This window comes from Maniola hyperantus, chromosome 5, assembly GCF_902806685.2.
Source record: "Maniola hyperantus chromosome 5, iAphHyp1.2, whole genome shotgun sequence".
NCBI classification, from domain to species: Eukaryota; Metazoa; Arthropoda; class Insecta; order Lepidoptera; family Nymphalidae; genus Maniola; species Maniola hyperantus.
This window is the reverse complement of record NC_048540.1, coordinates 6,268,630-6,284,890: the sequence shown is the minus strand read 5'-3', so window position 1 is coordinate 6,284,890 and position 16,261 is coordinate 6,268,630. Positions and strand designations below refer to the sequence as shown.

The 16,261-nt window shown below is 34.5% G+C and overlaps 2 protein-coding genes across 3 annotated transcripts in view; one reads left to right on the top strand and one right to left on the bottom strand.

Annotated features, from left to right (window-relative positions):
• The window catches only part of Lkb1 (Lkb1 kinase), a 137,394-nt gene that overhangs the window by 68,128 nt on the left and 53,005 nt on the right, over positions 1 to 16,261 (top strand). The gene's annotated exons all lie outside the window — the stretch shown is intronic.
• The window catches only part of Elovl7 (ELOVL fatty acid elongase 7), a 44,211-nt gene that overhangs the window by 4,882 nt on the left and 23,068 nt on the right, over positions 1 to 16,261 (bottom strand). Inside the window, exons 1-6 of one of the 2 annotated variants that reach the window (XM_034968642.2) lie at positions 13,413 to 13,467; positions 13,089 to 13,234; positions 11,171 to 11,278; positions 10,555 to 10,635; positions 7,881 to 7,937; positions 7,120 to 7,225 (exon numbers count right to left, since the gene is read on the bottom strand). In XM_034968642.2, coding sequence (XP_034824533.1) covers positions 7,120 to 7,225; positions 7,881 to 7,937; positions 10,555 to 10,635; positions 11,171 to 11,278; positions 13,089 to 13,229 — 493 coding nt within the window. In that variant the 5' untranslated portion in view covers positions 13,230 to 13,234; positions 13,413 to 13,467. Of the gene's footprint in view, positions 1 to 7,119; positions 7,226 to 7,880; positions 7,938 to 10,554; positions 10,636 to 11,170; positions 11,279 to 13,088; positions 13,235 to 13,412; positions 13,468 to 16,261 lie in introns of those variants that run through there. The other variant, XM_034968641.2, reaches the window with a different exon arrangement.

Below are 16,261 nucleotides of genomic sequence, written 5' to 3'. Positions count from 1 at the left end.
CGAAGTACCTAATATAATCCGCGACAGGTTGAGTTGGCAATCGGGGTATGTGGCGGGTTTCCCGCACACCTGCACGGCACTCGCGCTCACCCGGACTGGGTTAGGGCGGGTGTGCGGGGCGTCCCCTCCTCGATTGCCATTTCGACCTGTCGCATACTAATAATTACCGGTATAAATATCATGCATTTAGGTTTTAAAAAAATCCCGTTGGAATGGTTTTGTTTTTCCGGGATAAAAGTAGCCTGTGTCCGTCTGATCTTGAATCTCTGGGAGCTATCTATGTACCAAATTTCATCAAAATTGGTCGAATGGATGGGCTGAAAAGCTAGCATAAAGACACCAGTTCGCATAGCTAAGAATAATATTAGTATGGATATAAGAATAATTTAATAGTTTCCAACTTCGCAGAGGTACCTAATCGCTTTTCGTTACAAAATATAATAAGCAAAATTTAACGAATAAAAATAATATGAAATTTCCTTTATTTTAGCGTGTTTATTTACTGTGACAAGATTTTTTAAATTTTCCGTAAAATATAATAGAAGATAGGTACCTACTTAATGTAATTCAATTGTTATTAATAATAAACGAATGAAATAATTAGCACTGTAAAATTAAATACCAGCTAATTACATTAAAAAATTGCATTTATTTTATTATTTATTCTTATCGTTCGTAATTCTGTAGTCAAGGACACAGGCGGTATAAGCTGGCAGATTAAATACTTCGCCATAGATATATTATACTCATGAAAAAACTAGCTTTTGCTCGCGACTTTTTCCGCGTGATGTATGTTTATAACCTATAATAGGTACTTGGGGATAATATAGCTATCTATCAGTGAAAAAAATTGTACCCCCTACGTATAGAAACTATTATAACATTATTAATAATATTATAAATTATAATAGTTTCTGTACGTAGGGGTACAAACATTAATTAGATGTAGATGTAGTTAAACTACATCTACATCTATACTAAACTAATATTATTATAAAAACGAAAGATTCATTCGTTTGTTTGTTTGTAATCGATAAACTCTGAAACTATTGAACCGATTTTAATAATTCTTTCACTATTAGAAACCCACTTTATCCTGAAGTAGGTAATATAGGCTAAAAATTACTTATGTATCGCGGAGGAAGCCGCGGCTAAAAGCTAGTATACTTATTATATTATTATTTATTTTACACTTTCAACTTTTATGATGCACCCTAAAATTTCCCACCTGCTCTCGGGCTAACTAGCTAATGACAAAGGTCATCACGATGTAACTGGTTTTGCTAGGATTATTAAAGTGTATTAACCTCATAAAGCCTAACATCCACAAGGTTGCCGCAGTTTTTATTTGTAAGAGATTCTTTCAACAGTTATTAAGTAGGTACTAGCTGAACCGACCGGCTTCGCTCAAGTAAAATTTGTAATATTATATACATAAAAATATACCTATATAAATATAGCTTTCTGTGGCGACAGAATTATTAAATCAGTTCAGTAATTAGGTACTGAGTTTATTGATTACATACAAACAAACATAATACCGTTCCTTTTTATATAGTATACTTAATTATTACCCATATTATCAATATATTACAAATGCGAAAGTGTGTTTGCTTGTTGGTTTATTGGTTTGTACTTCAATCACGTCGCAACGGAGCAACGGATTGACGTGATTTTTGCATATTTTTATCCCGAAAAATCAACGAGTTTCCAAGGGAATTTTTGAATATCTAAATCCACGCGAACGAAGGCGCGGCAATAGCTAGTTTTAGTATAAATACGATATTTCGTTCACAGTTCGCAGCTAATGGACGCAGTTTTTTCATGTCATCCCTGAAATCCTGCGGGGTGAATTGGACATGGGAGCGAAGCTCGGTCGAAGCCAGGTACTAAAAATTATTCAATGATGATTCGCTTACCTAGTAGGCGGCAGGCTTAAAAAGTTAATGTGGGCTCTACATAATAATTAGTATGTGGCATACAAGAACTGAATTAAATTACCATACTATATCCTAAATAACAATTTTCCAAAGGTAATTCATATCTGTTTTACTTAATCTTACCGTGGATTTTTCCATATGATAAAAAAACAAATGGAATATTACTCGCGCTGGTAATGGCTATAACATCGAGAACGATCGTAATTATTCTCCATTTGATTGCTTATATTGTTGTTTCCGATTTGGCGTTGGTCGCGAACCAGTTCACTCCTAGGTACACGAGAGTTAACGTTAACCTTTAGCCGTTTCAATAATAATTGTAACTAATATGCGAGTGTATTCCGAAAATGGATGAAACGGTTAAAAAGAGAGTAATTGCTTAATTTTTAAAACCCGATGATTGAACTTTGCTCGGCATCTTGCGAATTGCATATAGCAAGGAAATCTTGCTATGCAATTAAAAAAAACCAGCCAAGTGCGAGTCGTACTCGCGCGAAGAAGAAAAAGGGTAAGAATTACTTTTGTTAACGAACCGCAAAACTAACGTTGTTTGTAGAGGTTTATTATTGTTTAGTGCAACTGCACTCAACCAGCCGGCGGCGGCGGGAAGCGCGGGGTGCCCGCGCGACATCTGTCTTCGAAACAAGAAGCCATTCGCGGTGCAACGGGCGAACACGTTATACATACTTATAAAGTTATTTACAAATATACCAGTGCCTGTAATACAGTCTTTTCATAAACACATTACCAATTATTAATATCAATTCATAGTTAGAACATTAGTTTTATTTTTTCAGTAAAATATATATAAATTTCTATTGACCATAATTATTTCAGATTTTTCGACTGGTAAACTTCGGAGATAAGGGGTAGGAACAATATTTTATTTCGACATTTTGCACGATAAATCAAAAACTATTACGCATAACAATAAATAAAAATCTGTTTTAGAATGCACAGATAAAGTCCTTTCATATGATACCCCACTTGTAGTTATCTTACCTTGAAAATACTAAATATTAGTTTATGAACACATTTAATATTTTTTTTCTGAAGGAACCACAAAGTCCCGGTATTCAGATTTATTCCTTTACTTGTGCTAAAAGACCTACCTACCCACCAAATTTCATGATTTTAGGTCAGCGGGAAGTACCTACGATATGAGTTTTCTTGACAGACACGGCAGACAGACAGACAACAACGTAATTCAATAAGGGTTCCGTTTTTCCTTTTGAGGTACGGAACCCTTAAAACCTAAAATACAAACGAAGGCTGGATAAAAGCTAGCTTGAATTTTAAATACAATATTGTAAAGTATTAAAATGTGTTAAAGTGTAAAATCGTTTTAAATGATTTGTTTGAAAAAGATGCCCAAGAATACAACAAATGCCGTACACGTATCGTGTCCTACTTATTCTAGAAATTACCTACGTACCTAATGCGAAAGGCACTTGTTTACTCAGTCACTTTGAACGTTCAAATAGAACCTACTGTAGATTAGTTTACTTTATAAAATCAACAAATACTGTCGGCGTTCATCCGTACTTAGCTCTGTTTTATACACGATAAGTGTTTAGACCGTTTCCGTAACATCATGGCAAGCTTAGACTTACTTACTTAGATGTACAAAAATGATGATGAATTAGATGTGCGTCGTAGCGTGGATACCCGAATGAGATACTTAATATGAGGACATAAAAAAAATTGTTTAAAACTCCAATGTAACAACCCCTAAACAGCTGATCGCAGAAATGAGCTCGTAAGAAACTTCTGTGAACTGGAAGGGCCGTTTGAACATTTGTCAAGTAGCACATACAACGAAAGAATCTATAGCACTATACCTATACCTTAAAGTCTAGTATTACTTATACAGACATCATTATTGAGGTCCGGAGATTGAAAACGTATGTAATAAAACTAGCAAACCTTAAAATGGTTGATAAACATTGATTACATTAATAAAATATACCTACCTATTATTTTCACTAAAGTTTTCACGAAACATAACATATTTCGAAATTCAATTCCTCAAATAGAAAACTAACATCCATAGTTATTAAAAAATATCGTCTTTTATCAGTTTATAGGTTTTCTTTGTGTATAACCAAGATAATTAGGTGAAAATCAAGCTTTTTAGGAGCACTTAGTTATACGGTTCTATGATAATACCTATTTTGTATCTTGATAGAAATCAATATTATAATAGTACCGTTGAAAAGGTTGAGTTTTTTAAATAACATAAGGTCAAAACCCTCATTATTTTCGAGTGTTTCATAACATCATCAAGTGTTCCGTCTTATTTTTTTAGGGTTGCGTACCTCAAAAGTAAATAGGAACTCTTATAGCATCATTTTGTTGTCTGTCTGCCTGTTTGTCTGTCCTTCTGTTCGTCTGTCTGTCTTATCCGTCAAGAAAACCTATAGGGTACAAATTTCATGATTCTAGGTTAACGGGAAGTTAACCTAGAATCATGAAATTTGGCAAGTAGGTAGCTTTTATAGCACAAGTTAAGGAAAAAATCTGAAAACCCTGAATTTGTAATTACGTCACAAAAAATATTTCAAATGTTTTCATGAACACATTATAATTAGTATTTTCAACTTTCAAAGTAAGATTACTATACCAAGTGGGGCATCATAATTATGTAAGGGACCTGTAGATTCAAAAAAAAAAGTTTTTTATTTATTTTTACGTATAATGTTTTTGATTTATCGTGCAAAATGTCAAATAAATACGACTTTAGAACGGAACCCACGGTGCACGAGTTTGACTCGCACTGGGCCGGTTTTTTTGGACAATATTATAACAAAGGATACGGTCTACGCGATCATCAAATGTAAATCATAATAAAGCCACTGAGCGGAATGTGTACTTATCGTGACTAGAATACTAACGTCTCTATTTTTCTTTTAAAAGACAATAAAGACTTCGCTTTAACTTCCACAAGTGGTTCTAAGGTACATTGAGGCGTAATATTATAGAGAACCTGTCCTTTCAGAAGTTATTATGTGTCTGCGGTGTAACTAGCTATTTCTTTTAATTGCTTTACGGAACTTCCATCATAAACCCGACACAGACTGCCGCAAAAAAACTTGGCATTCTTAACAAGGTCAAGCAGTACTTCACGCCGCGCCAACTGGTTACTTTGTACCAAGCTCAGGTCAGGTCGTGCATGGAGTACTGCAGTCACCTCTTCGATGGCTCCGCTAAGTACCAACTAGCGGCTCTGGATGCTGTTGATCGTCGAGCTAGGAGACTCATAGGCAAAGACTCCCCTTTACTGGCGAAACTACAAAGTCTCGATCACCGCCGCAAGGTCGTGGGCTTATCAGTGTTTTATAGGATATATTTCGGAGAGTGTGTTCAGGAACTTTTCGATCTTGTCCCCCCTTCACCATTTTACCACCGAACCGCAAGACGTCGGGCGAGTTTCCATCCTTATGTCGTCGACATTCCATCTACACGCACGAAACGTTTTGCGTCATCATTCCTCATACGTATGGCTAAGGTTTGGAATACTCTTCCGCGGTATGTTTTTCCTACCAATTACAACCCGGGTATCTTTAAAACAAGAGTGAATAGGCATCTTCTAGGTAAACGCGTCCCATCTTAGGCCACATCATCACTTCCCATCAGGTGTGATTGTGGTCAAGCGTACACCTATAATGAATAAAAAAAAAAAAAAACATAGAAATCACAATGTAAAACAGATAGACAGTAATGGTAATTTTGTTGTACTTATTTATTTGACTATTTAATTGTACCTATCATTATAGGCTAGCTTGATTTGAAAGATCAGTTTAATTATATTATAGGTATTGCTTTTAATTATATAATTCTTCTTCCATCTTTATATATAAAAGGAAAAGCTGACTGACTGACTGACTGATCTGTCAACGCACAGCTCAAACCACTGGACGGATCGGGCTGAAACGCATGCAGATAGCTAATTATGACGTAGATATCCGCTAAGAAAGGATTTTTGAAAATTTTACCTGTAGTCTTCGCGGACGAAGTCACGAGCATAAGCTAGTTTAATATAGTATTAACAATACTTAAATTATATTTTTCCTTAAGACGTCATCAGCCGTTAAATTAAACGGAACTTAATGAAACTTTTTTAAAGAATCCACTAATAAAGACAGATGATCTCATATTATGATCAAATCAGATGAAAATGTGAAACAATCATACCTTATTTTACTTATAGTCCACGACAGGTTGAGATGGCAATCGGGGTATGAGGCGGGGGGACGCCCCGCACACCCGCACGTCACCCGCGCTCGCCCGTTAGCGCCGGGGCTGTGCGGATGTGCGAGGCGTTCCCTCCCCGATTGTCATCTAGACCTGCCACGTTCTATATGTACTAGGTACCTATTAGATGACGCCCGCAACTTCATCCGCGTGGGTTTAGGTTTTATAATGTAGCCTTTATTTATTTTCCGGATGCAATTTATTTCCTTGTCAAATAGATTATGCTGCGAAACCTTCCACGTGGATTAAGGTTTTTTAATCTTGTGGAAACTCTCTGATTTTCCTAGACGAAAAGTAGCATATGGGCTATGTCCGTCCCCGAGATGCAAGCTATCACTGTACCGAATTTCGTCAAAATTGGTTAAACAGAAGTGGCATGTAAAGCTTGCAGATAGACAGACACATTTTTGCGTTTATAATATTACTAGTGACCCGCCCCGGCTTTGCATGGGTGCAATGTAGATAGGTACTTATGTGGTGTCATTGAGGTGTCATTGCCTCGGAAACTCAAATGAGAGGAATTTTTTCCGACCTAATTCACATTATTTCAATTTCTCTAGGGATCTCTAATTTTTTGAGAATTAAACTATAGCTATAAACCATCCTCTTGAATCACTCTATCTGTTGGTGAAAACCGCATTAAAATCCATTGCGTAGTTTAAATGATCTACGCGTTCATACATACATACAGACGCGGGAAGCGACTTTATTTTATACTATGTAGAGAAGTATGTGCACGCCTTGTAAGCGTAAGCTTTTCTATAATATCCACTGTATATTATTCTTTAAAGAATAAGAAGACAACCAAAGACGATTCTAAAACAAATTCAGCGCTAATGTCGCGTCGAAGTTGTTGACTGTTGACAGCGCGCACACTTCGCGTAGATACACAGCAAATGTTGACAAGAGGCTTGGCTAAACATACCTGGCGTGAACTTGACTCCGAACCACACGGACATCGGCATAATGCCGTGGTGAATGACGTGCAACTTCGACACGTGGTCAAACTTCTTCCGCATGACGAAGAAGATCTGAAATAAATAAATCCCGACTTAATATTATAAAGGCGAAAGTTTGTGTGTGTGTATGTTTGTTACTCCTTCACGCAAAAACTACTGGACGGATTTGGCTAAAATTTGGAATGAAGATAGATTATACCCTGGATTAACACATAGGCTACTTTTTACCCCGGAAAATCAAAGAGTTCCCGCGGGATTTTGAAAAACGTAAATCCACGGGGACGAAGTCGCGGACATCAGCTAGTAGGTAAATAAATATAATACAATTTTATTCCTAACATGTTTATTCTATCAAGCAGATGATAGGTCAAGAAAGAAACCATAAATAAACAAACAATAAATAAATATTCTAAAATCGTCGTTAAACTAGTCTAACTTGTTAGTTAAAAAAATTATGCGTGACTGACTGGCATTTATGTGAAATAATTTTAAATGATTAATAATATAAATTATGGATATCATATAAAAGAGATTTACCTGTAGATTCTAAAACTATTTTCATGCATAATTTTACGCATTGACAAGCGTGTAAATGTAGCATAAGATTATCTTAAAATTACGAAGGATGTCAATTCTCAGATTCACGTAAAATTTTTTCAATCCAGCGTTTCACTTTAATTATTTTTGAGGAAAACCATAAATTTTATTGTAATGCTTCAAAACTTACCGTATCGAAGAATTCCGTAAATTTCGAGATATAGTACCACCAACAGCCGTTCACTGTCTGTAAAAAAATTACATAACTATTTATTTTACTTAAATGAGTCATTAATATGTCAGTGGAATAGACCATTAGAAATCTACATAGCATATAGATTGCCTGTCTTACAAAGTTAGATTTGTGCAGTAGTATAATACATATTGCAAGTAGGTATGTCATATAAATATAATAGATTAGTATATTATTATAATAGGTAGTTGTTAAGACGTGTTCAACCCACGTTTCAAATAATTGGTAAAACATGTTACACGTTAAAACACGCAATATTTCGTAATAATTCTGTATAATATATTCGCCATTATATGTACATATATTATTTATATAAGGTGAAAATGCCTTCGAACAATAATTTACCAAAAATAGGCTGAAAATACTAAATAATAATCAAACCTACTTATTAATTAGTTAGGTAAGTACTTGTAATTAGGTTTTAATTAATTAGTTTGACTCAACTAAAGCTATAATAATTAAGTTTTTATTAAATAATAATAGTATAATATAAAAGCAAATTGCGTCTTTCATTTGCATTATAAATTATCTAGTTTTAGCTATATTATGCCGATTAGAAAAAAATAAAATTGACTTAAACATTTTATTATAATTTTTATATTGAGTATGTAGAGTATTTATAGGTCTATGTTGACGGTAGGTATAAATGATTTAAGTTTGGCAAAAACAAATCTAAAGACATTAATGTGGCTAATTCCTTTGTACACAATATCTAAACTAAACTAAAATATCACGTCTAAATCTATTGCTATCCCTTTCATAATGTTGCTTGCGGAAAAGGAAAGCACTAGATTTAGACCTGTTAATTTAGTTTAGTTTAGAGATTGTGTACTAGAGAATCGGCCCCATTGTCTACCTTGTCTTTAGATTTAATTTGATGGGAGTGGAACAAAAAATTTGACTCAATAAAAAATAATACTGTAGGTAGGTAATTTGATACGATAAGAGGCAATGGGTGCTACCTACGCCTCCTTGCCAATTTGGAAAGTAATTACATTTCGTGCAAAATTAAAATTAAATCAGGTCATGGATAACACAGCAAGCTAGAAGATAAGGTTACATGCCCCTTTACAAGTTATGATTTACAAAACCTTCCGCTTGAATTAACTACACTCGATGTGCAAATCGCTATGTATGTCCTTAGAAGTTATTACGTCAAATACAATTTAATTTTGTATATTATTATTAGATAAAATATAATCATCATAGACAAAAGATAATAACTAAGAAGCATTATGATCGATATAGCCCAAAGCTGGAACTTTTTAAATTTTTGTGTGTCTGTGCACGCATCATGATGAAACTACAAAACTTTGAACGGATTGTAATGCAACTTGGCATATTATACTATAACTATTGATATTTTCATCCCAAAAACAATAGGGTTCTTTGGGGTTAGGAAACATTTTTTTTATTAATTATGTTACTTACTCCAAAACTCCGTTAAATCCGAGGTGGATTTGTATGTACTTAACATATGACATTTGTATTCGTAATTATGGAATAGGTAAACCTACCCGTTCGAAACTGAGGCGGGTTACCTGGTTTAAAATTAAAACTAATAAAAGTTCTGAATTAGTCATCAAAATATTATGTTTGCGTCCAAAAATTGTTTGGCCTCCGAATAAGTTGCAAAAAGTACAAATCTAAACCTAGATCAACGGAAGCACAAAGCGAATTTGAATAAACTGCCACTCACAAAAAGCAAAAAATGGTGATATTATCATAAAATTACTAATAAAACTGGTGTTTCCGGGTGTACAGACTATTTTATATTAGAGAAAACTGTAGAAAAACCTGAAGTAAAATCGTATAAATAATAATGTGAATAGATTCGAAGGCGAACTGGCTGTGGAAAATAGATACTGGCTAACCATAATTGATCAGAGGTAATTGCCTTATATGTGGCTTGCTTACAACCTTTTAGCAATTCATATAGGTTATAGCACAGGTATTTAAAACACGAGGAACTGATCAATTAAAAATTAAAATATTTAGTTCAAATCTGCGAGCAAACTAGCAGGCAAATCACCTGGTCTTAAGTGATTACCGTAGCCCATGAACATTTGCAACACCAATGCGTTACCGGCCTTTCAGGAATTTGTTAATCCGCCCCTCGAATAACTAAGCTCCATGTTGTATGTAATGTAGTGGGAACACCGCCAAAGAGAGTTGGTTCCACAGTTTGCACGTGCGTGGAAAAAAGATCTGGCATAACGGGCGTTTGAAGTGCAATGTATTATGAAAAGTCAATTAATGTTTTATTTCTACACAGAATTTCAATCACTACGATCTTTATCTAAAGGAGAACCGATATTGCTCAGCGGGTTGCAAAGCTGAAATGACAATAGGCACAACAAACCGATACATTGGTGTCCCAAGGTGCTGGAATGGCGAACTCGCACCGGATGGCGTAGTGTTGGAAGACCCGCCACTAGGTGGACAGACGACATCAAACGAGTCGCAGGGAGCCGCTGGATTCAGGTGGTGCAAGACCAAGGCGTGTTGACGTCCGTACAAGAGACCTACTTATGTCTGACCTATGTAGCACCGCCTTGTAGGCATTTCAGCGAGCAGTTAAGGAAAAATAGATTATAGTATGCTTGCTTACCCGCAGCGCATGTGGATTTTGTGAGTAGTCGACGGGTTGGCACCTAAAGCTGTACGTGGTGAACCAGCCGCTGGCAATACTCTGTGGAAGAATACTTCTATGACATCAACATTCTCAAAAAATCACTTGGTATAAAATAATTGAGATTTAAATAAAATCTCAATAATAAAGGGTGGTAGTTACTGCCACTGTCATGAAGCTAAGCTCCTACTAAGGGCCGACGCAAGCAGTCGGAGTGGAATGAAGCCGAGTGTTTTTGTTTTGATAGCAACCTAAAATCAGCTTTGTTGTTTAAATTATGAAATTGGTAGAGCTACATTGAAAACCAAACACAGAAAATTTAAAAAACGACAATGTTATGTCGATCATGTCATTCCACTCGGATGTGCATTGCTGTTTTTATTAAGAGTGAATATGATGTGATACCTACCATAATAATACGAATTGTCTTTTTCCATTGCAGTTATATAATTATGGCCATTATGGATTTTAAAAAACTAGCAAGGGTAAGTACATCCGAGAAAACTTGCATAAATTACGTAAGTAGGTACTTATTCTTATAGCAAGGACGTTTAAGGTGGGGAAAGTAAACATTTAATAAAATGACGTTAATCACCTCATTAAAGAGCCAGCAGCTAAATATAACTTGGAACAAGTTGTACCAGATAAGAACGTTCTTTAGTTCGAAAGGTTTTCTGTCTTCCATGAGTTTTGGACCCAAAATCTGTAAAAAAAATATAAGTATGATTATAGATATTGATTTGGACGGAAATTTTTATGGTTAAATGATATTGTTATTATTGTACATTATATAACATTTACGAACCTCCAATCTGTTTATAGTCCAGGCACTGATCGCAGATAGAAGAGAAAGAGAGAAAAAAAATGATACCTATTGTTATTTTGTTTTATTATTGATATTGTATTTTAAATATTTTTGTGGTAAAGCACTTGAAAATAGTGCAAATAATCAATAAGTAACAAATATGTATCTAGGTAAGTAGGTATCAGGGGGCACGGCAGTGCCCCCGCCAAGACGAGCCAAACTAAAGGACGGGGCACTACGTACCTTTTCTCGAATATAGTACCTTTCGAGACCTCTACGTCCTCTATCTCCTCTATGTCTACTACCTTTTTTAAAATTTTACTAGTGACAGCTGCAACAAAACCTAGTGACAGCTATGTAAATAAAATAACTATTAACAAAAGCATTCACAAATCCCTATTAACATTATTATGTTGGAGTAATGTCGAAGTGAATTGCGCGTGTCGCGTGGGAACTATTAAGTCGTTCAAGAAATAACTTCTGTATAAAAAGAATGCTCCATTTAAAACTTAAGTAATTAAATTACCTTGCTGGCTGAATGGATTTCATTTACGTCGGAAACAATACAAATGATATATTTTGTTGATAGAACAATTTACGAGTATGTTGCCAGTAGGTGCCTATTTACCTACCTAATGTCTTGAATATACTATTATTATTATTATTATAACTCAAACAAAGAAAATACACCAAGCAAAAAAGGTAGATATTCATATACCTAATAGGTACAATTTACGTCTGCAAAAAATTAATTATTTATTATAATGATTATTTAGCATTAGTTTAATATTAATTAACCTGTCAATAGACACAAAGTGTTTGTGTTGTATGCACAAAAATATACCTACGTAGATATTTTACAATGGACTTTTCTATTAGAACAAAGGAAAATACTAAAAACGTGACTACCTTTTGGGATTTTTCTGACTGCAAATTTAGTATTTTTTTTAATTCACTGATCCAATATACCTCGTATATACCTAAATAGGTAAAACTTGGTTAAATAGGTATATAAATTGACTTATATCGTGTTCAGTGTGAGGTCAGATTTATTAAATTCATACATACAATTCAGACACAATGTGGTTTACCAAAATTGGATAATAACAATAAAACGTTTATTTTCAATCATTTTGTTACTATACATTGTTTGATAGCCAACAGTGACGATTATAACCAGATTTATGCACCATAATATGAAAAAACTGTACACCCAAACCTTTACCAAATTAGACGTACCAGTGCCTACCCAGACAATTTAGCATTGTTTTAACTATCTATTCTAATTTATTTAAAACACTAAGTTCATAAAATTCTAGTAAAAAATTATACTGCATCTGTTAAGTCATCGTACCCTCATCGCGCCGGCGCACTACTGAGAACGGGTCTCCTCTTAGAATGAGAAGGGTTCGGCCATAGTCTACCACGCTGGCCAAGTGTGGATTGGCAGACTTGCGCACGCCTTTGAGAACATCATGGAGAACTCGAATGCATGCAGGTTTCCTCACGATGTTTTCCTTCATCTTTAATAAAGCGCACATAACTCCGAAAAGTTAGAGGTGCGTGGCCGGGATCGAACCCCAGAGACTTGCCACTTGGCTTTTCTCGGTTTATTTAGAAAAAAGTGGTGAGGGTCACTAACATTTAAAATTAATCAAAAAGAGTTTAATAAAATTAAGAAATGGTGGCGAATATATGTTTTACTTACTTTGACTGTGAAAACGTATGCGAGGCAGATGGCAAGTGTGGGGAAAGGTGACGACATTAGGAACCAGTCCTTAACTCTCGGGTCACTCTGATTATCCATCAGATCGTGGTATCCCTCCACTATCCTATTTACGATCTCCATTTTCACTGCAACCAAAACAAAACCTTTTAAATTACAATAAAACTCACATTCTTAGATGATCTAAATTTTATACTTATTCATAAATTTATACATTTTTAGATTATTTTTAATTTTGTCGTTAAAAAATCGACCTACGTAGTTAGGTCTTAGACCACAAATAGTGCACCTTCATAGTTACCGTACCGTAATCAAAGCTGTAGGTGCTATTGTGCGCGAGCGTGGATACAATACAACGTTCGTGAAATAAGTGGCAGGTATGCTGCAATTTGGTCAATTTCCCAAGAGCTGAGCGTCAAGTTTACCGAATGTCAGGGTGGACCGGCCCCCTCTACAGCACAAACCACCCGGCGAACGTATCATTCAGATTAGTATGGATGTGTATCCTTGTTAATATTCGCTCACTCTTACATTAATTAGCAGACTAACAGATGCTAGAATTAATTAAATAGCACATATTGTTCTCAACTAAAGAACCGGCTTTTAAATTAGAGGACTGTAGTTTAAAGTTTAGGTGTAAGTATTTTTTTTATAATATGCCACTTATTGTTGAGAATATTAATATTATTGCTTAAAAGTCGTTGAATTCATTAAAAAACCTTTTATTAAACTTGGAGAAGAAATTTTTCAATCAAATACAGAGGATAATCTAAAACATTTAGTTTTTACATCAAAAAAGCCAGACAGACGAAATTAAAAAAAATCTTTGTTAGGCTCTAAGTGATTAGGTACCTATTATATCGACATTAAAGCTTCCTCTGATCAAAATAATATATTTTATGTACGGCGCTTATAATCAAGCTTCCTCTCTGGTCTACTCTGTGGTAGGTAACAGTTTATTATAAGTTTGGAAGTACAATTTTGTTACGAGACCACCCAAAATAATCAAAAGATAGGAATAGGAGAGAAGTATTTACTATCTCATGCCCTTGCATGAGATAGTAAATACTTGTACCGATTTGTACTTTTGTTTCGCATAATATTATGGGGTCATGAAATTCAATCAAAGATGATTTCCAAAAGACCATCGCTGTGGTCATGTGGACTATTGTTATGTCGAAATAAATAATAGGTTATATCTAATATTATGTAACGAATTTACCGTTCTCAGCCTTGTCAGCTTTTGCAACAGAGCTTTCGTGCGAATCAATGAACTCAACTAAAAAACCACAGACTGTTATTGATTTTTTTATCACGTTAATCTTAATTTATTCCGTTATGTAGAATTATGGCCAATAAATCTATTACGAACATTTAATATGAATGCAAAAATTATAATAAGTAAACCCTAATTTTATTTTCATCAAATAAATTGTACAAAATAAACGATATATAAATATTTAATAAACTCATTTTTATGAAGGATATAATATGTAATTAAGTAAGTTTTTTAATCAATAAAATATTATAAATTATTTAAATCTATACATTAAAAAACTTGTCCCGTGACTAACTGATCTATCAAAGCACAGCCTAAGGTGCTGGGATTAGAAACTTGAAATTTTAGTTAAAGTAGTTTTTTGACATATTACCTGCTTTTTGGAATTTCTAAGTTGGGGTTAAATAGGGGATGAAGGTTTGTATGTAAGTCAGTTATTTATCAAGTTATGTCCATGAAAATTGGTACTTGGCCTTTCGGTCAAAAATGAAAAGTAATAGGATTTTCGGAACATGCCACCCTCTCACCGATTTTCAAAAATTCCACTCGAGTGAAGTGGGTTGGTTTTGCTCAATTTTAACATAAATTCGCTACGTTGTATTTAAAACTACAGAACAAAGCCAATTTTGAAATATCAACACTCAAACTCTGCTCAAACTGGTATCAGCTTAAGTACACCTGAAAATAAAATATAACTATGTTTATCGACAGCTGATGCAGTTATACATTTTTTTTCGAGTGTAAAGCCAGTTAATGCGTTCGTTCTTTTTTAAAGTCGAACAAAATTTATTATACCTATGCTCATATTTTTTTAATTTTAAAAAAGTGCTTGTAGTGCAACAGTTTTTTTATGCCAAAAATGCGGCAAATTATAAAAACGACCTTGTAAATTCGAATGTACTTGGACAAAATCATATTTTTGTACTATTCTTGCTACAAATAGTTAAGGGCATGATGATATGAAGTATTTTTAGGGTTCTGTACCTCAAAAGGAAAAACGGAACCCTTATAGGATCACTTTGTTGTCTATCGGTCTGTCTATCTGTCTGTCTGCCTGTCTGTCTGTCAAGAAACCTACAGGGTACTTTCCGTTGACCTAGAATCGTGAAATTTGGCAGGTAGGTAGGTCTTATAGCCGACATTAGGGAAAAAAATCTGAAAACCGTGAATTTCTGGTTTACATCACACAATAAAAATTAAATTGTGGTCATGAACTAATAATTAGTATTTTCAATTTTTGAAGTAAGATATCAAGTGGGCTATCATATGACCTGTGCATTCTAAAACAGATTTTTATTTATTTTATGCATCATAGTTTTTGAAATATCGTGCTAAATGTCGAAAAAATACGACTGTAGTACGGAACCCTCGTTGCGCGAGCCTGACTCGCACTTGGCCGTTTATTTGTATTATTTTATAGTTTAAAACAGAATGAAAATAAACATACTGCTGGTTAATAAATTTTTAAAAAAAAATTTAAATGCCACGCTCGAATATAGGTAAATTATTTTATCTATACCCTTAATTCAGAATCAATTTAAACTTCATCATCGTGAAGCAAATTTATTTTATCTGTTTTGTACCAAAACGTAAAACTAAAATATTGAAAATATATGCACGAGGAAAAATTGCTACCAGAAGCCCTAGAATGTCAGAAATTATATTATTATGAAAATATATGTGTGAAACTAGCTTATGACCGCGACCTTGTCCGCGTGGACTACACAAAATTCAAACCCCTATTTTAGGGGTTGAATTTTCATAAATCCTTTTTTAGCGGATGTCTACGTCATACCTAATAGTTATCTGCATGCCAAACAGCCCGGTCCGTTCAGTAGTTTGATGTGTGAGTAGATAGATTAGTCAGTCAGTCAGT